Below are 24,489 nucleotides of genomic sequence, written 5' to 3' on the forward strand. Positions count from 1 at the left end.
CCGAATAAGTGGATCTAGCCCCTATTCACCGAGGCAGATGGTAAACAGCCTTAAAAACCATCCACAGGCTGGCTGGCACACTGTATCGCGACACTAAGCCCCCGGGCGTATTAGTGCCGGGGACCGGCACGCCTTCCCGCTCGGGAAGCTGCGCTTTAGGCCACGCGGCTAGCTGGGAGGGCTTGACAACATAGTTTGTGATACTAGGAGTGGCTGTCCCTTGGCGTCATAAGCACATTTATTGCTGCCACGGCCGTTGGCGTCTGCAGGAGTGGGGAAAGAGAAGACACTTGCTCCCTCTAAAATCTGAATACAGCCGTATTATTTATTACATTATTTTCACGAATTTCTAGCAGTGAACGATAGGTACGGAATGAAATTGCAGATTGCCAAATCGAACTTCTCTAGCCGTGTACTGAGAACTCTTCCTTCTCTGTTGGTCGCAACCCAGAGAAATATGCATTATGTTGAATTCTGCAGATCATTGATGCGGCTGCACAATAATCTGAAAATCTTCGCCGGCCGGAGTGGCCGTGCGGTTCTAGGCGCTACAGCCGACACCCCCGGGATAACAAGGCCGCCCAGCAGTGCTAGTGACGTCACACTAAGCGGCCCATAGCCGACGCAGCAGTCCACGGACACCTCCGTACAGACGCGCCTGATGCTAACGATATTCCGTCCGTCATACAGAAAGGAGCGAACTATAATTCGAACCAAAGACCAAATTATATATATTCTTGTAAACAGCATAAAGGTTCATAACGAAATACCGGTTACATATACGGGCAGGAATAAGTTTAATCGATTGAGGAACTTTGCCACTATTTTATAATTGTCAGAACACTATTTAGCTTTAAAACTCGCATACAGGTGGTGACAAATGCCAACTGACAGCAGGACTTAACATTTTCAAGCTATTACACTGAAAGTAAATTATCTTAAACACTGTCATACATAGCAAAACCCTCACAACTTTCGTTTACAATAAGGTAACAACAGTTCGCTTTATCTCATAAAACACATGACTATTGTGAATTTACTCATATGTTCATGGTGACAGCACTTTTCAAGAATTTTTACAAGTGTATCCCCAGTAATAAAGAATGGAAACAAAAGATAGATATCAAATATTCTCCTTTTGACATAGCCATCACTGAACACAAGATTCTGTCTTGCACTGTGATACTAAGGGACTGCTCTTTCCTTTAAGAAAAGCCTGACAATTTGAAGTTCACTCTGCTATTGAAGATACACTTCTTGAAACAATATTAAAAATGTTATGAAAGGTAAGGACATGAAAAACAACCAAGTGCATTACATGTAAGAATGTGAGCAAAAGGCTGAGGCTCTCTTTACTTACCATTTTCAATCTGTCTACAGCTTATTTCCTTTTCCACGTAGAAATCACCAACTGCAAGTCTCATTATTGCTGTCTGTTACTAACAAAGTGCTTTTCTATTTAGAAAACCTGACAATTTGATGTTCATTCTGGTACTGAAGATAAACACTTTTCAGAGGAGTTCTAGGACCTATTCCTGCCCGTATATGTAATCGGTATTTCGTTACGAACCTTTATGCTGTCTACAAGAATATATATAATTTGGTCTTTGGTTGGAATTGTAGTTCGCTCCTTTCTGTATGACGGACAGAAGATCGTTAGCATCAGGGGCGTCTGTACGGAGGTGTCCGTGGACTGCTGCGTCGGCTGTGGGCCGCTTAGTGTGACGTCACTAACACTGCTGGGCGGCCTTGTTATCCCGGGGGTGTCGCTACAGCCTGGAGCCGAGCGAGTGAAATGAGTTCTTTTTATTAGAGAAAACTTTCTCTGTGCTTTGACCGTGTGATAGAAGCCGGTTCTACTGCAAAGATCGATCACCAAATGCTCGAAGTCCTATACAAGCTTGTAGTGCATAATAGTTCCTCACAGAACCCTTCGATAAAAATTTAATACGCCAATTACCTTTAAAATGCAACAGACTGTATTTTGGCCGTTACTATACTCCACCTTAACATTTCATACTGCTTGTGAATCTCAAAAACACTAATTATATAATAAGACGGCTAACAATGACTGTTTCATTGCACACACTTCCTACACGGTCTCTCATTAGCGTGTCTCGTAACAAAGCCCAGTCACATTCTCATTTTCTTACTTTTCTTCACTCGCCATGGAACGAAGCGACTTCATAGAATAATTATTTCACTCGCGCAGGCGACACGCAACACCTCGCGCTATATATTCAATTTAGACAAGTAACAATCGGTAAGACTTTTTATTGATAACTTCCTTCAACCAGCACAGGGCAAGGGATATTGCAAATGACATGTATACAGGCTGTTACAAAAAGGTACCGCCAAACTTTCAGGAAACATTCCTCACACACGAAGAAGGAAAATATGTTACGTGGACATGTGTCCGGAAACGCTTACTTTCCACGTTAGAGCTCACTTTATTCCATCTCTTCAAATCACATTAATCATGGAAGGAAACACACAGCAACAGAACGTACCACCGTGACTTCAAACACTTTGTTACAGGAAATGTTCAAATGTCCTCCGTTAGCGAGGATACATGCATCCACCCTCCGTCGCATGGAATCCCTGATGCGTTAACGCAGCCCTGGAGAATGACGTATTGTATCACAGCCGTCCACAATACGATCACGAAAAGTCTCTACATTTGGTACGGGGTTGCGTAGACAAGAGCTTTCAAACGCCCCCATAAATGAAAGTCAAGAGGGTTCAGGTCAGGAGAGCGTGGAGGCCATGGAATTAGTCCGCCTCTACCAATCCATCTGTCACCGAATCTGTTATTGAGAAGCGTACGAACACTTCGACTGAAATGTGCAGGAGCTCCATCCTGCATGAACCACATGTTGTGTCGTACTTGTAAAGGCACATGTTCTAGCAGCACAGGCAGAGTATCCCGTATGAAATCATGATAACGTACTCCATTGAGCGTAGGTGGAATAACATGGGGCCCAATCAAGACACCACCAACAATGCCTGCGCAAACGTTCACAGAAAATCTGTGTTGATGACGTGATTGCACAATTGCATGCGGATTCTCGTTAGCCCACACATGTTGTTTGCAAAAATTTACAATTTGATCATGTTGGAATGACGCCTCATCCGTAAAGAGAACATTTGGACTGAAATAAGAATTGACATGTTGTTGGATGAACTATTCGCAGAGGCGTACCCGTGGAGGCCAATCAGCTGCTGATAGTGCCTGCACACACTGTGCATGGTACGGAAACAACTGGTTCTCCCGTAGCACTCTCCATACAGTGACTTGGTCAACGTTACCTTGTACAGCAGCAACTTCTCTGACGCTGACATTAGGGTTATCGTCAACTGCACGAAGGATTGCCTCGTCCATTGCAGGTGTCCTCGTCGTCCTAGGGCTTCCCCAGTCGCGAGTCATAGGCTGGAATGTTCCGTGCTCCCTAAGACGCGGAACAATTGCTTCGAACGTCTTCCTGTCGGGACACCTTCGTTCAGGAAATCTGTCTCGATACAAACGTACCGCGCCACTGCTATTGCCCCGTGCTAATCCATACATCAAATGGGCATCTGCCAACTCCGCATTTGTAAACATTGCACTGACTGCAAAACCACGTTCGTGATGAACACCAACACTGTTGATGCTACGTACTAATGCGTTTGATGCTAGTACTGTAGATCAATGAGTCGCATGTCAACACAAGCACCGAAGTCAACATTACCTTCCTTCAATTGGGCCAACTGGCGGTGAATCGAGGAAGAACAGTACATACTGACGAAACTAAAAAGAGCTCTGACATGGAAATTAAGCGTTTCCGGACACATGTCCACATAATATCTTTTCTTTATTTGTGTGCGAGGAATGTTTCCTGAAAGTTTGGCCGTACCTTTTTGTAACACCCTGTATAAATTACAAATTCACATTGGCAGTGTTTTGTTATTTTGAATATAACCTAAACTGGTTGAAGATGTTAAAATTTTTACATCCATTACCTCAAAATCTTACAAAATCGGTAATTTTTTATATAGAGGGCTGTGGATTGCTGTGTTATAAAGGTTTAATTACGTGTTTGTATTGGTAGCACTGTAAAAACCAGTATCGTATCATTTCATAGTGTGAAAACGCGTTGTATGTCGAAGTGCTAACGTTATTCCGACAAAAAGTGACGAATAGATTATTAAATCTCTCGAAAAGTTAAGTATGACGCCAAAACGAAGTGGTTTTATGAAACGTGGATTTCATGGGAATAGATTTTCGAATGAAGGAAAACATTGTGTGCAACATGTGGTGTGTGAAGTTACAGACAATGAAATACAGGCAAACTCGTAAGTATCTAGAGAACCCCCCATTAGCGCTTCGAAGATTAAAACAAACCGTAGTGATACACAGTTTTCTCCAAACGAAACTGATGCAGATGGTAGGCTAGGTTATATTCTGATAGATTTACACATCCTAAGAATGTCAGGTGAATGTGTGTGTTGCTAAATATATGGAGGGCCAGTTAGTTTACATGAAGACAGGGAGGTATGAAATGGATTATCCAGGAGACTTACATTAATTGTGCCAGTTGTACATACAAAGAGCGTTCAAAAACTTTTGCACAGTCGTCTCTATTTGTTTAATTTTTTGTAGGAAGAGAATTTTTTGTGAGCGTACTTGGAACGTTTAGCTATGCATTGAGCCTACTGAATGTCGCCTCCATCAGCTGTGACGCATCTGGCCCAACGTTCGCGGCGGGGCCGGGTTATTAAAAAGTTTTATTCGTTGGTCGCTCTGTTCAGTGCAAAAGTTCCACGTACCTCAGTACAGCGTTAGTTCACCATGTCGTTTCTCTGCAAACATACGTACCCTTAGTACGTCGGAAAAGCAGGGTTAATAAAACAGCGCCTATACTTACGTTACAAAGTCCGCGTAGCTCTAGTAGCCAGTTATCCTGCAAATATCTTATAATAATTTTCGGACGGATGGTGGTTGCTTCATTACTTCAGCAAAATGTCAAAACTCTAATACAAGTCTTTTTATTTCCTTTAGCTAAAATGAAATAAAACCTGCCGTCAAGCCCTCATGTACTTAACTAACAGAACTACTCTTCTCAATTCACAGTTCATGCAATCCAAATCACACCCAAAGCAGCAAGAATTTTAACCTAAGTCGGATCCAAATAATTACACGATCTTACAGTCACAGTTCCGCCAAATAATTACATGATCTTACAGTCACAGTTCCGGTACTAACAGTGAGCTACACATTCGATCCTCTTCAGTGGATTTATTTAAAAGAAACTGTTCGCCAAATATTCCACATACTAAAAAAGAGCATGTCACGTGGAATGTACACACAGACTGAACGTTTACCCGCAGTTATGTTTCCAACAAAACAATTCAAAAACTTCCAACTTTCACCAAACTCTCTGTAAATGTCACTGCTTTCATGGCAACACTATTGGACTCGAGAATCCAATTACTTCTTCGTTTTACACATAATGAATACTGAAATGTTCAACATGACCTGCATGTCAAGTACCTGACTAGCGGCTGACTTGGATGTTGCTTCTGCCAAAGCATATCTATCCAGCAGTGTGCGGGAACTGCTTAACTCTGACTGGCCGATCATTTTCGCTGGCCAACCAGAAGAATTGTTCGAGATCATTCTCCCGCCAAAACTGGCCTACGCCAATCATTATTCACAGATGCATTTACGTCATTCCAACATGCAAATACTAATATGAGATATAATAAAACCAAACGAAAATAAAATTAATCTGTGAATAAATTTAGAATATGATTTTACTTTCAACTGTTATTCTGGCTGCTTCCTTACAAAAGCAAGTACACATAGACATACGTCATCAGCAAAGTGAGCACAAGCATTTTTCCCACGCTATGATTACGTAATGTATTACATAAATTTTATCTTGAAATTTAACCTATGTCCCACAAACATACTCTCACTCACTCTCATTTACGCCCACAACAATATTAGACACAAATAATAATTTTGTCTGACTTTTATATTACAAAAATGTTAAGTAGTAAAAGCTTTTTAAATTAAAATCTCAGTTAAATAATTCTGCCCATTTAGAGTTCTGGTTATGTTTTCAAATTATACCAAAATATAAACTAAAAGTTGGTTTTTGACTTTTTAAATCAGAAACTATAAGAGTTAAAGGCTTACAATTTTTGTACAATCTTCTCCTGAATAACAAAAGGTAGTGTACCCATTTTGAAAATGATTGAATAAATTTAATATAGTTTATTTAGGTTCATAGGTGGCATGAATATAAGCTCCTGTTAAGTGACACGTTGGCGCGTTCAGCAACAGGTGCACATGACTCATTGATAGGACATATCTTGCTGTCTTCTTCAGAGCCTCCAGCTCCAATATTGAGTGCTGTACTGCAGTGTAGCTTACTGCAATAATTTGTATCGCGCATTAACTCGCGACGTCACACGTTCTTCCCATGATGTAAATGCACTTTGGTAAAAATCTGGGCATGGACTTTTACACCATTCCTTGACACAGAAAATAAGGTCTTTCTCACTATGAAAAGTTTTACCGCGCAGGTGGACGTTCTGGCGACCAAAGAGTTAAAAATCAGACAGCCAAGTCCAGACTGTAAGGAGGATGAGGAACAATTTTCCAACTAATTATCTCCTGCATTATGACTGTATAGGGTTTGGCATTGTCATGGTGTAGTCTGACGAGCTGACCCTGAAGCTGTGGTCTGCGGGTCTTGATGGCACGTCACAGTTTGTTCAGTGACAAACAATAACAGTCCCGCTTAACTGTGGAGACAGGTTCCAAAAGTTCAATGAAAATGACACCAAACTGATCCCAGAAGAAGGCCATAGCTTTTCAGCCTACTGTTCGTGAAAGTCTTGGTTTCTTCTTCCGAGGGGAACCTGGATGACGCCACACCATGGATGGGGTTTTGTCTCTGGTTCGGGCAGAAACAACCATGAATCAACCTGGATAATGACGCCGTCAAAACGCTGTTTCCACTCTTCAATAAAGGCCTTCATGGGACTATTGCACACATTCTTCCCCATCGTTTACATTTCTCTTGTCAATAATCTAGGCACCTAGCGTGCACATATTTTTCTGTACCCTAGTGACTGCGCCAGTGATACCACACTACCCAATGACGAACAAGTCATTTCAGCAAGTTGTTGTGTCGTCACACATCTGACATTTTGGATGATTTGATCAATGGTCTCCTTATTCACATCACTCACTCCCATCGGTGGTGTACTGCAATGTGGATTGTCCAGGAGAGAGAAATTACCTTCTTTGAACCTCAGCAACCAACGCTGGATACTGCTGCGATTCGCTGTATTCTCCCCATAAAGAGGGAGCAACTTCCTGTGAATCGATGTGGCAGAGTCATCTCCAGTCTTGAAAAGTAATTTCATCACTGACCCTTGTCGCAACCTGAAATCTGCTTCGCAGCCCATTATGGCTCACCTGTCAATAAAAGAAAATACTTTTATACACCAACTTACAGCTAAATGTTCCAAGTATGTTCACAAACCATTTCATTCTCCTTCTGCAAAAAATAAAAAAATTACAGACGACTGTGCAAAACTTTTGAATGCCTGTTGTATACTCATTCATTTTGGAATAATTATCTTGAAGTAAATGTTAGGTGATTTTTTGGATTGAGAGGTATTGGTAAAGGTCAGAATGCAACAGAAACAATGTGTGACATGATGAATATGCCATGCCCACCTTGTAAAATCGACAAATATGCAGGATTTGTTGGAGATGCTGTGGAATCTGTTGCATGTGAGTCAGTGAATGGTGCTACAAACGTAGCTGTTGAAACAGATGATGGTATGACTGACATAACAGTAGCTTTTGATGGCACTTGGCAGAAGTGTGGCTACCGTTCTAAGAATTCTGTTGCTACAGTGATCAGTGTGGAAAATGGAAAGGTAATAGATTTCCAGGTTTCAACCAAACGTTGTTATAAGTCTACATCAGGGAATAAAGAAGTGCATATCTGCGACAGAAATTATGAATGAACAAGTGGTGGAATGGAGGTCTCTGCAGTTATTAAAAACTTTAGGTGATCTGGGAACGAAAGGGGAATGTGTTACACTAATTTTTTAGTTGATGGAGACTCAAAAGCATATAACAGTGTAGTAGCCACTCAGCCTAGTAGCCGCTCAGCCTTATGGTGATAAGATTATCACAAAACTGGAATGTGTTGGTCATATCCAGAAGAGGATGGGCACCAGGTTGAGGAAGTTGAAACAAAGATTGAGAGACAAGAAACTTTCTGATGGTAAAACTATAAGGGGTATGCTGACAGACAAAATGGTTGATGAACTACAGCTATAAATAATACTGATGATCGGTTGAAAGTAAAGTGGGCAGTATGGGCTACCTTCCTCCACAACCTGCCAAATGATGAAAACCCAGTATACCACCTTTGCCTCCCTGGACCTGATTCACAGTGCAATTACTGCAAAGCCCTGTACTCAAACAGTTCATACAGCCATAAACATTCCATCCCAGCAATAGTGATGCATATCATAAAACCTATTTACAGTGACCTGGCAAATCCTGAATTACTGAAGAAGTGTCTGCATGGTCAGACTCAAATTTAAAGTGGGTTGTTCAGTAATCTTATATGGACTCGCTTACCAAAAAACGTTTTTGTTGGAATGAAGACACTAAAGTGCGGTTATTGCTTTAAATGATGACAATATTGGTAGGGTGAAATTGCTACAGGGTATGGGAATTAATCCTGGAGCAAACTGCATCAAAGAACTTGAATGGATGGGCAAGGTTCGCATTGATAAAGCAGAGTATGCAGCACAGGTGGCCACTGAGTCCTGAAAGAACAAAAGAAGAAAGAACTTGGAAAAATATCAAGAAGATGATAAATAATATACGGCAGGGTGCTTCTGAGTGACTAAAAATAAAAAATCAAGCATGTATTAAGTGATTTACAGTCTTTTGAAACTTTAGAAGCCGTTCCTGAAAATTTACATTTTTTGTTCTATTTTTTAGTAAATATCAGAAAGCACTTCGAGTAGAATACTCAAATTTTAAAGGAGTTATAACATATATATCCTGAGTCTATTGAACTAAAAGAAGAACATAATGTTATATATAATTTAAATTATTTAGGACAACGCACAAAAAAATTCACTAAATATTAACTATAAATTTAAAAACTTGAATATCCAAAACCAGTGGCTGAAATGCGATTACTGTAGATTCAGTAGACTCAGAGCCTACAGTTAACGTCCTGTAAAAGATTCATGTCAGTGGCTACAGTGGTTCCTGAAACACAGGGAAGCCAAATCCCTAAATTTAACATTGTCAGGATAGGGCGTTCCAACTCCACTTCATCTCTGACCTCATACCGATTTCTATGTTTTTAACATTCTCGTGTTTTCGTTATCGAGTTGTTCATTCTCTCGCACGTATGTGTGTATTAAATGATAATAAAGGTTTCATACTAAAATCGCAACAATTTCATTACTTTCACACCATCTGTTTTTTTATTGTTAATTGTCGTAGCTGAAGTTGAGAAACATCTGTTCTGAAAGCTATATTAATAAAGCCGTGAGAAAGTCGCAAACGGAGGTTTGCGAACGCGTTGAAACATGTATGTAGTCAGCAAAATAATGAATAGGCCGTGAAGGCAAATGTCATATTTGGGTTTCCCAGGTCAAGTGTAGTTTGGGTCAGTTTACGACTCAATGTAAGTGGTAAATACTCCAAAATCACCTTCAAATTCACCTGCAGAAGTAACCTTCTACAGCATAGGCAATGCAGACATCATCTGAAGATTTTCAAATGGTTCAAATGGCTCTGAGCACTATGCGACTTAACTTCTGAGGTCATCAGTCGCCTAGACCTTAGAACTAATTAAACCTAACTAACCTAAGGACATCAAACACATCCATGCCCGAGGCAGGATTCGAACCTGCGACCGGACGTTATATATCAGATGTGTTACGACCCGTGTCTCTACCCTTCCTTCGATTCCTGCGAAACCCTTCATTTCAGCAGGGTAATGCACGACCGCATATTGCAGGTACTGTACGGGCCTTTCTGGATACAGAAAAAGTTCGATTGCTGCCCTGGCTAGCACATTCTCCAGATGTCTGACCAATTGAAAACGTCTGGTCAGTGGTGGCCGAGCAACTGGCTCTTCACAATACGCCATGTAACGTCTCTTAGTAAAAGACATATTATGTGATTAAGAGAAAAACATGGTGTATCATATTTTGTTATTATATAAAATTATGTACTTTTTTATTATTTATTTTAGATAATATCTGTGTCGGCGAGTAATGAAACCGCCACAGATGATAAATATCAAACAAAGATGAGAATATGTGACTAGTATAAATAATACATAACGAACATTAATTTCTCTGTCTTCTTCTTAGAGTTACGTGAGAAGGATAGCCTGTGACGTGATATTGTATGCTAGGGTAGCATTATTTTGTCAAGTTTGTAAGAGGGACGCCATTAGGCAAGATTGTTAAAAAGGTGTGTACTACTCAAATTGTTTAAATGTTTGAATAGTGTTATTTAGCGAAACCTTGTATTATGATTCATGTCAAGCTTGCCTGGTATTTTATCCCATCCCTTTCAGACATTTTCAGTTGGTTAAATATTATTCGTGGTGCAGAGCGGCGCTACGAAAGAGCCAGCCGCTGCCGCGGTTCATTTAAATTGCAGTACATGAAACCTATCATACCGCAAAGAAGCGGTCAGGTAATAGTGAAGTGAAAAATTATTTCTTTCAGCTTTCGAAGTCGCAGAGCAGAGCTGCAGATTTTATGATGTGTTTTACAGGCTGACGCGGGCTGCTGATAATATAATACTAATAGTGAAAAGAGATAATTTATTTTCATCACATGAAAGAAACTAGCTGTGCGTAGTTCTGTTCTGGCAACCTTATAGTAAAAACATTATTTTTCCCCGATAATAGTCTCATGTTCTCGGGTTAGCCGTGGTACTTATTGTTGTTTTACTATTAACAAAAATCCACTGCAAAATTATGATGCTGAACAATCATTGCGTACTATAACTGCTTTAATAGAAAGGCAGATACAGAACAATAGGAACATAATACATTTTCTTTTGTTGAAAATTTGTGATCCAAAGAAAGGCATAGCACAGCACCGCTAAAAGGTATTTCGAGTCTCTTTTCGTAGTAACATATCTCATTTAATATATGAGATGTTACGCGTATAATAATAATAAAAATAATAATAAAACAAAGCAAATAAAACAAATAGAAAAAAGAACAGAGAAGCGAAACTAGGCCAAAAAGAAGTGAAACTGTCGCCCAAAAACGCGGGGCCCGAATTTGCAGTGGCCACGAAAATAATAACTGTTTTATGTGTTTTCTTTCATTGTCTATTGTTATATACATGTATGTATTTGGTGATAAATGTATGTATGTGTATCATGATTAATGCCATGTATTAATGAATGTACAAACATTCTTTCATGAAAAAACGCACCACTGGAAGCGAGTCAGAGGAAACGATCCTGATAGTACTGAGAAACTGTAACGACTACATAATCCGGGGGCAGCCGAACCCCGAAATCAGATAAACTAAAGGTAAGACTACAGTGTAGTTGTCCTGTTTGTAGAAGCTTAACACCAGTGAAGTGATCTCATATCGCTAGTGGTGTGCGTAGTTTGACGTTGGTGTTTATAACAGGGCAAAGTTGAGTGTAGATAGTAATTTTTAGTGTGCAGAGTACTGTAGATAAATTAACATATTTTGTGTGCAAGTGGCAAAACTGTCAGATCTTGTGTTCGAGTAGGTAATTTATTAATATGGTTAAATTGCATAGTCAACGTCCGAGCAATATGGATACTGAGGAACAGCCATTAGTTAGTGCAGGAAATGTAGAAACGGGTGCATTAAGCAGTACAAGTACTTTCTTTGAGGATATACCATGCGAAAATGTGGGGGCAGGGGCACAGGAAGTGGTGCCACCGCCCACCAGTGCTCAAGGAGATGTAGACAAAGAAATTGCACCAACCCCAGAAAAGCAGGAACCAGAGAGTGGTAATCTGCCTGGTGGGTATTCACTTCAGGCGATATTAGAGCGCGTGCTGGATTACCAGTCGAAATTCGCACAACAACAAGCTGAAAGGGATGAAAAAATTGAGATCTTTCTCGCGCAGCAAGCTGAGCGAGATCGCCAGCAAGCTGAGCGGGATCGCCAGTTAGCTGAGCGGGACCAGCAACTTGTGCAATCGTTAGAAATTATGAAAAAAGAGATTGCCTGTATGAAACAGAATTATGAGTCGATACCTAAAGCCGTGCAGGAGTTGACTGTACAGGTCTACAACCTGCAAGTAGCAAACACTAACAGGGTAGACGAGATAGGTGTCTTAGCCAACTGATTAGAAAAGCTAGAAATAGATTCCACACAGCTTGTACAGCAGAAGTGGAACTAACAAGCGACTAAAACTGAAACCGAATTCAACTCATGGCTAGAAGCGAAGGAGAGTGAGATCGACAAAAATATTAATTCTAAGGTACAAGCAGCCATGCCAGATAGAGATTCCGAATCGTTCAGTACTGCGGTAAATAGTCAGGTACAGAACGACGTGCAAACCATCAAACAAATACTCAGTGAGGATATTCCGCAATGGCAAGTGCATATTAGTAAACGGATATCCGACATGGAAAAGGGTTTAGCCCAGAGCAGCAATCATCTTGAACACGAAACTATGTCGCCAACAGCCAATGTTTTGGCAACGCACAAACTTATACGCGACGCAACAATGGTGAATCTTTAGGCGATAATGCGAAGAGCTGTAGCTTCGGTTCGGAGCACACAGCCTATGTCCCAGGAGCAAACCAGTATAGTCCAAAAATATTGGTTGAAGAAAGTTTGATAAAAAATAGGCAGTTTCAAACGTTTACTACTGAACGGAAGTCAGTACACCCAGTAGTATTCATAAAAAGCTTTAGAAATATCTTGCCTAGTGTGTGGAACGAAGCCCAGAAAATTCAATACGTAATGTCATACATTCAGGGTGATGCAGCGTTGTGGGCTACGGAAGTAGCAGACAGCTGCATGACGTATGAACAATTCGAAAGGGCGTTTTTGTCGAAATACTGGTCGCCTTGTATACAAGAACGGCTAAGAAAAGAAGTATACAATCCCGAACCGTACTCACCCCGTCTTGGGAATCTGAGACGGTATTTCGAGACGTATATAAACAAAACGCGTTACTGGGATGAGCCAATCTCACCAAGAGACATAATAAGACTCCTAAAATCACATTTACCATCAAAGAGAAATTAATACACGTACCAGAGAGCGACATGGAACATTTCCTGTCTGTTCTAGATTCAATAGATTTAATCCAGGAAGACGCAAAAGCAGCGTGTGATCACTCGCGGAATAATGGATCAGGGTGTAAACATGACAGAAATAATAGTGCACAAAACCACAGCCATGGAAATGGTGGGGGTAGTAACAAGCGGCAAGAGCACTCGCAAAATTGTAATAATGGGAGAAGTCAGAACGGGTATGGTCAACCGTCCCATAACAAAAAGCGTCGATTTGACGACCGGTACGATTCCGGACTGCCAGGGACCAACCGCTGGAAAAATGCGCGAGGTCAGTGGCATAGCAATTACAGCGACAGTAATCGCAATTGGAATCAGAATCAGCGACCAAGCCCAGAACGGCAAGGTAATGACCGGTACGACAACAACAGACCACCACTGCAAAACGCGCCTATTGCGCAGTCGTGGCGGCCTACAAATCAAAACGTAAATATAGTAGAGATCGCGGACAATGGTCGTCCAAGTACCTCGCAAGCAAACCATTCAACAAACTAGAATCGGCCTCGATATGCTCTCCATCGCTGGCCGAGGGGTGGAGTGAGAGCAACACGAATGACAATAATATCCCTGGAATACATATGCTGCGATACAACGACGGTATCAGTATGGATAAAGATCTACTGACCGAACCGCATGAATGTAGGAAAGATAGCAACGAGAATGTGCAAGCCATAATAGAAGCGAAAATCAATGATGTTGCAGTGAATATAATCATCGACACAGGTGCCTCAGTGAGTGTAATGAGTACAGAGTTTTTTAAAGCGCTGGGGAAAGGACGTAGCATACCGACTTTCCCGGTTAATCATTGCAAGGTGTCTGGAGCTATAAGTGCACAGAGCCAATTAGTTAAGTACCAGGTGCAGGTGGAGATTTGTAAGGAGGGCGAAGCCATAGTGAGCTCGTTCCTCATTGTTAAAGGGTTAAAGGTGGCCTGCATTCTGGGAGTAGATTTTCTCCGTGAGAGGGACGCAGTGATCGACCTCTCCTCGGGAAAACTAAGCATAGTTAATAAAGGTAGGAGGATTGAGTTGTCTATGGTGAAATCGAAGGAGGTACCTGTGCCATGTTGCAACCGAATTAATATCAAATGTAGGAACCCCTGGGTACTACACCTCGATGATTGTTCACATGTAGCAGACCTCTATTATCCGAATTTAGAAGACAGAAATTTTGAAACAAATGTTGATGCATTTCAAACAAAGTACAGGAATCTGAAAGTTTAAGCAACATACAAAAGCAACAGTTGACGCAGCTGCTATCGGAATATAACATGGTATTTACCGACCGACCAGGAATTATCAAGGGGTACCACTATCACCTAGAGGTGATGCCCCACAAAACATACTGTCGCGCATCTTACTCCATCCCTTGGTCGAGGAGGGAAGTAGTGGCTAAAGAGATTTGAAAGAGGTTAGAGTGGGATAGTGAAATTATTTATTCAGTGACATGTCAGATGTAAACAGTAGTAGTAATAAGACGATTTCAATTGTGTTTTAGAGTATAAGTATGTTAGCTTTAAGAAAGAATTTGTGTGTATTTAGAATTTTGAAGAAGCAAGACATAAATAAGTAAGCGTAGCATGAAAGTAGAATTAGTAAACTGAGCAATAGCATGCAAATGAAAGACTTTGTTTACAGACAATTAGTGTCATTAAAATACTATATGCTCATCAAGCAATGAATAATCTTTTTGTTGATAAAATAATGATTAATTTCTTGAATCATTTTTCATTTGTAGTAAGTAAGTACAATTAATGATGCGATCTCATATAGTAATGTAACAGATGTAATTGTGTTAGAATTAAGGAACCCTGAGAGAGAGTCTCTACTGGCCATAAATTGACTTTGTAGTACGACACAATTATGTGATGTAACGTTTACTGCCAATAGTGATCTGAGAACGACACTGGGGTAGAATTCAATCAAAAACAAACCCGTTCCGTGTAACCTACGCTTTATATGTATCGATGCTTCAATTGAAGCCAGTGTACTTGGTACACATCCTTGAGTATTAATTACGCGATACGCGAGTCAAGTCAATCAACGTGGAAACTACACTGTAGTCGTGTAGGACAGATCATTAAAAAATAATGCTAGTACTAAACGAAGTATTTATTGAGCAATATGCCCAAGTCCAGCTGTCATGCACATGGTAAAATCTGTTTGCTAGATGGGTGATAACCGGGCAAGCTACACTGAAAAGGGAAAAGAAAGCTATGTACAAAAAATCACACACCTTTAAATAATTACAAAAAAGCCATATATGCCTAGTAATAGTATTAAAAGTGTGTAATGACATGGTAAACACAATGGACTCAATGTAGATGAGAGTGATTATGCTAAGAACAGTGATATGCATTAAAAATAAACTGTGTGCATAAACAATCTAGGAAAGGACGGAATATTGTGTGTAGTAGGGACAGAAAATGACTGTTGTATCTGCACCAATATATGCGTCGGTATGAATCAAGTGTTGAGTGACTAACTGTCATAGTGCAGTGCTCAACGAATAATAAATTTACCGTGTGTAAAACTGGTAGTTAGTGATCCGTTCGGAGTCGATCCAAACAAACATCGCTCGACGGAAACATTTAGTGTGTGTGAACCGAAACATTTTCGCATGTTGAAGACGCTCTGGCAGCGTATCGACCGTGAGAACAAATGAAAGTGTGTAGTACAACGTATGTGTGACGAACCCTGAATACCAGTGTCACAATGCGATTGATTTCTGAAGCCACAAGAAACCTGTTATCACGCCAAAACATCCTGTGCATACCAGTGAAACGACGGCTTACTGAACAATAAACGCTTTTAACCAAGTTGCATTTTCTTCCACAGCTAATAATATGTATCCTTAAAGACAGTACACCGTTGTGGAATATTTGTTTCATGCATTGTGACGGGGAGCCGTGCGGAGAAGCAGAGACGAGTGCCGTGCCGCCAGCCAACCGGCCGCGGGAAACCACTGCAACACGCCAACATTGGAGAATGGTTCGGCGCGGTTCGCGACTACTCGGGCGCCACCCCAGCACGCCGTCGCTGTTACGGCGAGCAGGTCGTCGACCCCAGCGGTCGTTGGCACGCCGCGTCCCAGACGACGCTACGCAACAATTGCTTCGCGCCGCCCGCTTCATACAACATTGTTGACATTCAACTGAACTTTACCAACTACGCTGTTAATGTACTAATATGAAAACGATTTATTGGACACGAAATTACGTGACAGACATTTTTTTTCTTTAATTCACTGTGTATAAACTCAAAACATTTACTTGTTCGATGATATATGTTATATGTTTTCGTCATATTAGTGAAGCAAACTGACACGAATGCCATACTATGGTAGAACATTGGTCGTGAGTAAGTGCAGAGACAATCAATTACACTACTGTAAAAACTGTTTAATGATTGACTTTCAGTGTGACACAGAACACAAATGTGAAAGAGTGTAGAAGGTACATTTTTAACAAGGAGACTAAAAGTTTAACATTCTGTCATAAATAACCTTTGTTATCTGTGAACATTAAATGAATTCCAACCTTTTTTGATGAACAATCGAACTGTGTTTTAAGACAAACCAGGCGTGATGACCATGGCACCGGCGCAGTTTTCCCAGGTTTTCTGACCGCACGTAGCCCGAATGGGGGAGCCAAAAACCTGTAATGACCCTGGGACTAGGTTTACGGTCACCTCGCGAAGTGTAAGAAAACCATAAAGAGTGTGATTAAAACTATAATGCAAAATAGCAAACAAGTGAATAGTGAATATTCCAAATAAGGTAACAGACAATGACAAAACGGACGTTAGTGGCAGCATATTGCTGAACATTCTTAACGTTAGTCAATTGCTGCCAGGGGGCATTGTAACGTCTCTTAGTAAAAGACATATTATGTGATAAAGAGAAAAACATGGTGTATCATATTTTGTTATTGTATAAAATTATGTACTTTTTTTATTATTTATTTTAGATAATATCTGTGTCGGCGAGTAATGAAACCGCCACAGACGATAAATATCAAACAAAGATGAGAATATGTGACTAGTATAAATAATACATAACGAACATTAATTTCTCTGTCTTCTTCTTGGAGTTACGTGAGAAGGATAGCCTGTGACGTGATATTGTATGCTAGGGTAGCATTATTTTGTCAAGTTTGTAAGAGGGACGCCATTAGGCAAGATTGTTAAAAAGGTGTGTACTACTCAAATTGTTCAAATGTTTGAATAGAGTTATTTAGTGAAACCTTGTATTATGATTCATGTCAAGCTTGCCTGGTATTTTATCCCATCCCTTTAAGACATTTTCAGTTGGTTAAATATTATTCGTGGTGCAGAGCGGCGCTATGAAAGAGCCAGCCGCTGCCGCGATTCATTTAAATTGCAGTACATGAAACCTATCATACCGCAAAGAAGCGGTCAGGTAATAGTGAAGTGAAAAATTATTTCTTTCAGCTTTCGAAGTCGCAGAGCAGAGCTGCAGATTTTATGATGTGTTTTACAGGCTGACGCGGGCTGCTGATAATATAATACTAATAGTGAAAAGAGATAATTTATTTTCATCACATGAAAGAAACTAGCTGTGCATAGTTCTGGTCTGGCAACCTTATAGTAAAAACATTATTTTTCCCCGATAATAGTCTCATGTTCTCGGGTTAGCCGTGGTACTTATTAATGTTTTACTATTAACAAAAATCCACTGCAAAATTATGATGCTGAACAATCATTGCGTACTATAACTGCTTTAATAGAAAGGCAGATACAGAACAATAGGAACATAATACATTTTCTTTTGTTGAAAATTTGTGATCCAAGGAAAGGCATAGCACAGCACCGCTAAAAGGTATTTTGAGTCTCTTTTCGTAGTAACATATCTCATTTAATATATGAGATGTTACGCGAATAATAATAATAAAAAATAATAATAAAACAAAGCAAATAAAACAAATAGAAAAAAGAACAGAGAAGCGAAACTAGGCCAAAGAGAAGTGAAAGCCAGTCACTACTCTTGATGAACTGTGGTATCGTGTTGAAGCTACATGGGCAGCTGTACCTGTACACGCCATCCAACCTCTGTTTGATTCAATGCCCAGGCGTATCAAGGCCGCTATTTCGGCCATAGGTGGTTGTTCTGGGTACAGCACACAGGATCTATGTACCCAAATTGCGTGAAAATATAATCACATGTCAGTTCTAGTATGACGTATTTGTCTAATGAATACCCGTTTATCATCTGCATTTCTTCTTGGTGTAGCAGTTTTAATGACCAGTAGTGCAACTTTCCTTAATATGAGTCAGCCATAACATTGCAGCACGTAATGATATAAAAGCCTTATCACGCTTCGCATTAAGCCGATTCAGATCAAAGTTTTGTTAAGTTTATTCCCCATTTCTGCACTAAGTTTCCATTTTTAATGGTTATTTTTGTTGACATCTTTTTTTTCTAAAGCAGATTTTTAATATTCAGTTTCGGCCTTTTATTATGGAAATTTTAGTAACGTTTTTGTGAATATTTTGCGTGTTTGGTTTGTAACTCGTTGGATAACGTGCATGTAATGGTACGAATATTTTATTTCATATCTCTGGATGAAATAGGCGACATCTGCAATAATTCAGAAACGGATAGCTATCTGTCATTTGAAATAATAATAGTGTTGTGTACTTCGTGTTAAATTTAGTTCCTGGGGCGCGAAACGTTTTCAGACATAACGGCTCAGTTATATTAAAACTGGCAATATTAGAGTGGTGCCTCTCTTGGAAAATTTTCTACGGAAGCCCATGGCTGAGGGCCAGGCGGGTAAGGAAGCGTGAATAGAATGGACTGGGTTCCTGTGTTGTGATCATACGGGCAGCGACTGACTACATTAGCACACTGGGAAAATTGAGGCAGTGAGAGCGGGGCTGCTGCCAGCCCAACAGATTGAAGAGTGGCGGATACAGATGACTGGGAAGAGTGAATAAATAATATTTTCCTACGAAAATGCTTAACGTACATCACAAACAGGCTACAGAAACACCAGATACCCCAGAGAAATCGCATGATGAGACGAGTTCATGGAAATTGTAAGCATAATAATTATTCTAAGCCCTAAAACTAAAAAAACAGTAATAGTTTTAATTACACTATTTTATAAAAAGAAATAAGAAAATAACAAATTAAACAATATATACACATTGTGAATCATATGCATGCTGTTGATATCGGTGCCGGCCGCTGTGGCCGAGCGGTTAGAGGCGCTTCAGTCTGGAACCGCACTGCTGCTACGGTCGCAGGTTCGAATCCTGCCTCGGTCATGGATTTGTGTGATGTCCTTAGGTTAGTTAGGTTTAAGTAGTTCTAAGTCCAGGGGACTGATGACCTCAGAAGTTATGACCCATAGTGCTCAGAGCCATTTGACCCATATTTTGTTGATATCGGTAATCACCACAATGTACTACTTTTACAGTGAAGCATATGTGTAAGAAATTGTACACAATTTCACGAAATTAATATACAAATTATTCTACGGCTATAAATTCTCATCGCAAATACGTATCGTGAAAACATCATTAATGTCCCTGAACATTAGTTAATATTACTGATGTAAGAGTGGACAGAAATCTGCTAGTTACGAGGTATTTGTAAATTTATGGTTAACAAAAAAAGGTGGTCAGACATAACCTGGAAAGCATGTCAGGATATAGCAGGATAGGTTTTACTGAGACATAATCAGCATTGACATTGGCCAGTAGCATCACTGCGCTCGCAAATTAAAGTGGCCCGCCAGGTGCAATTAGTATCAGTTGTTCTTACAGCGTGGATAATAGTGGTGGTCACTGTTCTACTTCTGGCTGCGTTTCGATTCTTAATATTGTCCTAGGTGCTACTTTGTATTGCTCTCTCGTTAGGTTTTATGAAACCAAAGGAACAACACATTTGGCGACACCGTCTTTGGGAGGTTTCTTGAATTAGCGCTCACAATGACTTGATTTCGTAACTTCATAACTAACTTGGAGGAATGTATCGAATTTTTTCTTAACAATTATTTATCAGAAACATTCTGAAAAGCTATATTTATCAAGACAGCCTACCCTGCAAAACGCTTACAAGCTTCTTAGACTGTTTCTGACCACCCTGCATACACAGTGAAGAGCCAGGTGAAGGCATGCATCGCAAACTTTATTCGCTACTTGGCTAATATTGTGTGAATATTTTATAGAGGTTTCAAGGTGACCATAAGAATTTTCCCTATGTTCTAGTATATTTCTATACAGTATGTAATCATCATCATCATCATCATCATCATCATCATCATCATCATCATCATTTAAGACTGATTATGCCTTTCAGCGTTCAATCTGGAGCATAGCCCCCCTTATAAAATTCCTCCATGATCCCCTATTCAGTGCTAACATTGGTGCCTCTTCTGATGTTAAACCTGTTACTTCAAAATCATTCTTAACCGAATCCAGGTACCTCCTCCTTGGTCTACCCCGACTCCTCCTACCCTCTACTGCTGAACCCATGAGTCTGTTGGGTAACCTTGCTTCTCCCATGCGTGTATCACGACCCCACCATCTAAGCCTGTTCGCCCTGACTGCTACATCTATAGAGTTCATTCCAGTTTTTCTTTGATTTCCTCATTGTGGACACCCTCCTGCCATTGTTCCCATCTACTAGCACCTGCAATCATCCTAGCTACTTTCATAACCGTAACCTCAACCTTGTTGATAAGGTTACCTGAATCGAAAGATTGAACGGTGCACAGATAACTTAGTCTTGGTACTGACTTCCTTCTTGCAGAAGAGAGTAGATCGTAGCTGAGCGCTCATTGCATTAGCTTTGCTACAACTCGCTTCCAGTTCTTTCACTATGTTGCCATCCTGTGAGAATATGCATCCTAAGCACTTAAAACCGTCGACCTGTTCTAACTTTGTTCCTCCTATTTGGCACTCAATCCGTTTATATTTCTTTCCCACTGACATTAATTTCGTTTTGGAGATACTAATCTTCATACCATAGTCCTTAAATTTCTGATCTAGCTCTGAAATATTACTCTGCAAACTTTCAATCGAATCTGCCGTCACAACTAAGTCATCCGTATATGCAAGACTGCTTATTTTGTGTTCACATATATTAATCTCACCCAGCCAGTCTATTGATTTCAACATATGATCCATAAATAATATGAACAATAGTGGAGACAGGTTGCAGCCTTGTCTTACCCCTGAAACTACTCTGAACCATGAACTCAATTTACCATCAACTCTAACTGCTGCCTGACTATCCATGTAAAGATCTTTAATTGCTTGCAAAAGTTTCCCTCCTATTCCATAATCTTGTAGAACAGACAATAACTTCCTCCTAGGAACCCGGTCATATGTCTTTTCTAGATCTATAAAGCATAGATACAATTCCCTGCTCCACTCATAACACTTCTCCATTATTTGCCGTAACCTAAATATCTGGTTCTGACAACCTCTAAGAGGCCTAAACCCACACTGATTTTCATCCAATTGGTCCTCAACTAATACTCGCACTTTCCTTTCAACAATACCTGAGAAGATTTTACCCACAACGCTGATTAAGGAGATACCTCTGTAGTTGTTACAATCTTTTCTGTTTCCGTGTTTAAAGATAGGTGTGATCACTGCTTTTGTCCAGTCTGATGGAACCTGTCCCGACTCCCAGGCCATTTCAGTTATCCTGTGTAGCCCTTTAAGACCTGACATTCCACTGTATTTGATGAGTTCTGACTTAATTTCATCCACCCCAGCTGCTTTATTGCACTGCAAACTACTGACCATTTTCTCCACTTCCTCAAATGTGATCCTATTTCCATCATCATTCCTGTCCCATTGTACATCGAATTCTGAAACATTACTGATCGTATTTTCACCTACATTGAGCAACTCTTCAAAATATTCCCTCCATCTGCCCAAGGCATCCACAGGATTCACCAGCAGTTATCCTGACCCGTCCAAAATACTTGTCATTTCCTTCTTACATCCTTATCGAAGACTGCTAATTACACTCCAGAATGGTTTTACAGCAGCTTGACCCATAGTCTCCAACCTGTTCCCAAAGTCTTCCCAAGATTTCTTCTTGGTTACTGCAATTATGTCTTTGGCTTTGTTTCTTTCTTTAACATAACTTTCTCTGTCTACCTGAGTTCTAGTATGTAGCCATTTTGATATGTCTTCTTCTTCCTTTTACAGGCTGTCTTGACTGTGTCATTCCACCAAGCTGTTTGTTTCATCCTACTTTTACACACTACTGTTCCAAGACATTCTTCAGCCACATCTAGTACTGTGTCCCTGTACCTTGTCCATTCCTTTTCCAATGAATGTAATTGACTACATTCAACTAACTGGTACCTTTCTGAGATCGTTGTTATGTATTTGTGCCTGATTTCCTTATCCTGAGAAAGAATCTCCTGAATACACGTGTGTCCCTCACAGCCTTCCTGAATTCCTGATCTGTTATTATATAGTTAATGACAGATCTGGTTCCCCTGCCTTCCCAAGTATACCGGTGAATGTTCTTATGTTTAAAAAAGGAGTCTGTGATTACTAAGCCCATACTTGCACAGAAATCCAAGAGTTGTTTCCCGTTCCTGTTGGCCTCCATATCCTCTCCAAATTTACCCATAACTTTTTCATACCCTTCTGTTCGATTTCCAATCCTGGCGTTAAAATCACCCATGAGCAGAACACTGTCCTTGTCCTTTATTCTAAGAACTACATCACTGAGCGCCTCATAAAAACTATCCATATTATCTTGATCTGTCCCTTCACAATGCGAATATACTGACACAATTCTAATTTTCTTGCTAGACAATGTCAAATCTATCCACATCAGTCGTTCGTTTACATACCTTATTGCAACTACGCTGGGTTCCATTTCTTTCCTGATGTAAAGGCCTACGCCCCATTGTGCTATTCCTGCTTTGACTCCTGACAGGTAGACCTTGTATTCTCCCACTTCCTCTTCTTTCTCACCCCATAACCGAATGTCACTAACAGCTAAAACGTCCAGCCCCATCTCACTTGCAGCCTCTGCTAGCTCTACCTTCTTCCCAGAGTAGCCCCCATTGATATTAATAGCTCCCCATCTCACCACCATTTGTTTGCCAAGTCGTATCTTAGGTTTCCCTGGTTTGTCAGTTAGAGGTGGGACTCCGTCAGCTCCAAAGGTCCGAGGCATTTTGCTCTGATTGTTGCCAGCATCATATTTAAAGTACCAGGGAAGCAGGTTGCTAGCCTTACTTGCCCCGAGTCCCACTGGGTTTTACCCCTAACGGCTGCGGGACTAACCGGTGGATTTGGTAGACTTTGCTGTATGAGCACAAAGGTGACCACGACTCAGAATATGTCCGAGATGCCCAGCCTTATTCCAAAGTAACTGGTATCCCGACTGTCGGGACCACTTACTTGGCCACTCATACGTTGCCCGTGGTTCATGAACTAGGACATGACTACAGGAACCCACACCATGAACCACGACAATATGTAATTTTCTTTAAAACTGAAATGTTGTCATTTATTTGATGTTTAACTGGGATTCATCAGCCAAGACTTCAAAAAATGAAAAAGTGTTGAAAAGGACACCGAGTGAGGTGGCGCATTGGTTAGCACACTGATCTCACATTCGGAAGGACGAGCTTCAAATCCGCTTCCGGCCGTTCTTATTTAGGTTTTCCGTCATTTCCTTAAATCGCTTTAGGCAAATTCCAGGATGGATTCTTTGAAAGGGCTCGGGGTATTTCTTCCCGATATTTCCTTAATCCGATGTGACCGATGCTTCACTGTTTGGTTTCCTCACCCCAAACCTACCAACCAACTAAAATTATTGGCGTTCATCGTTGTTTGTTGGTGATTGCTGGGATATGGTATGTTGGCGAATTAATTGCGCACCCAAAGCGATTTTAGGTTTGGGTAACCATTTGGTGAACTTTGAAAATTTTTTGAGGTACTACCTCATTGAAATTTCACGGTGCTCAGAATAATATCGTGATCACAAGTTCCGGAGTCTAAACTCTGATAATTGAAAGTATTTACGTGGTTTTTGGTGATTGCGGGATGACGTGAACTTCGAAATCGTCTGAGTACTTGTAGCAGGAATTAAAACTTATGTTTCATTATAATTATT

General features: G+C 40.4%; 1 protein-coding gene across 1 annotated transcript; it reads right to left on the bottom strand.

Moving 5' to 3' along the window:
* Positions 1–168: 168 nt before the first annotated feature.
* Positions 169–23,544, bottom strand: LOC126095590 (uncharacterized). The gene is made up of 2 exons (XM_049910363.1): positions 22,912–23,544; positions 169–306 (listed from the first exon to the last, which is right to left on the bottom strand). The coding sequence occupies exons 1-2, from the start codon at positions 23,542–23,544 to the stop codon at positions 169–171; spliced, it is 771 nt and encodes a 256-aa protein (XP_049766320.1).
* Positions 23,545–24,489: the final 945 nt, after the last annotated feature.

Source organism: Schistocerca cancellata, chromosome 8 (assembly GCF_023864275.1).
Source record: "Schistocerca cancellata isolate TAMUIC-IGC-003103 chromosome 8, iqSchCanc2.1, whole genome shotgun sequence".
NCBI lineage: Eukaryota > Metazoa > Arthropoda > Insecta > Orthoptera > Acrididae > Schistocerca > Schistocerca cancellata.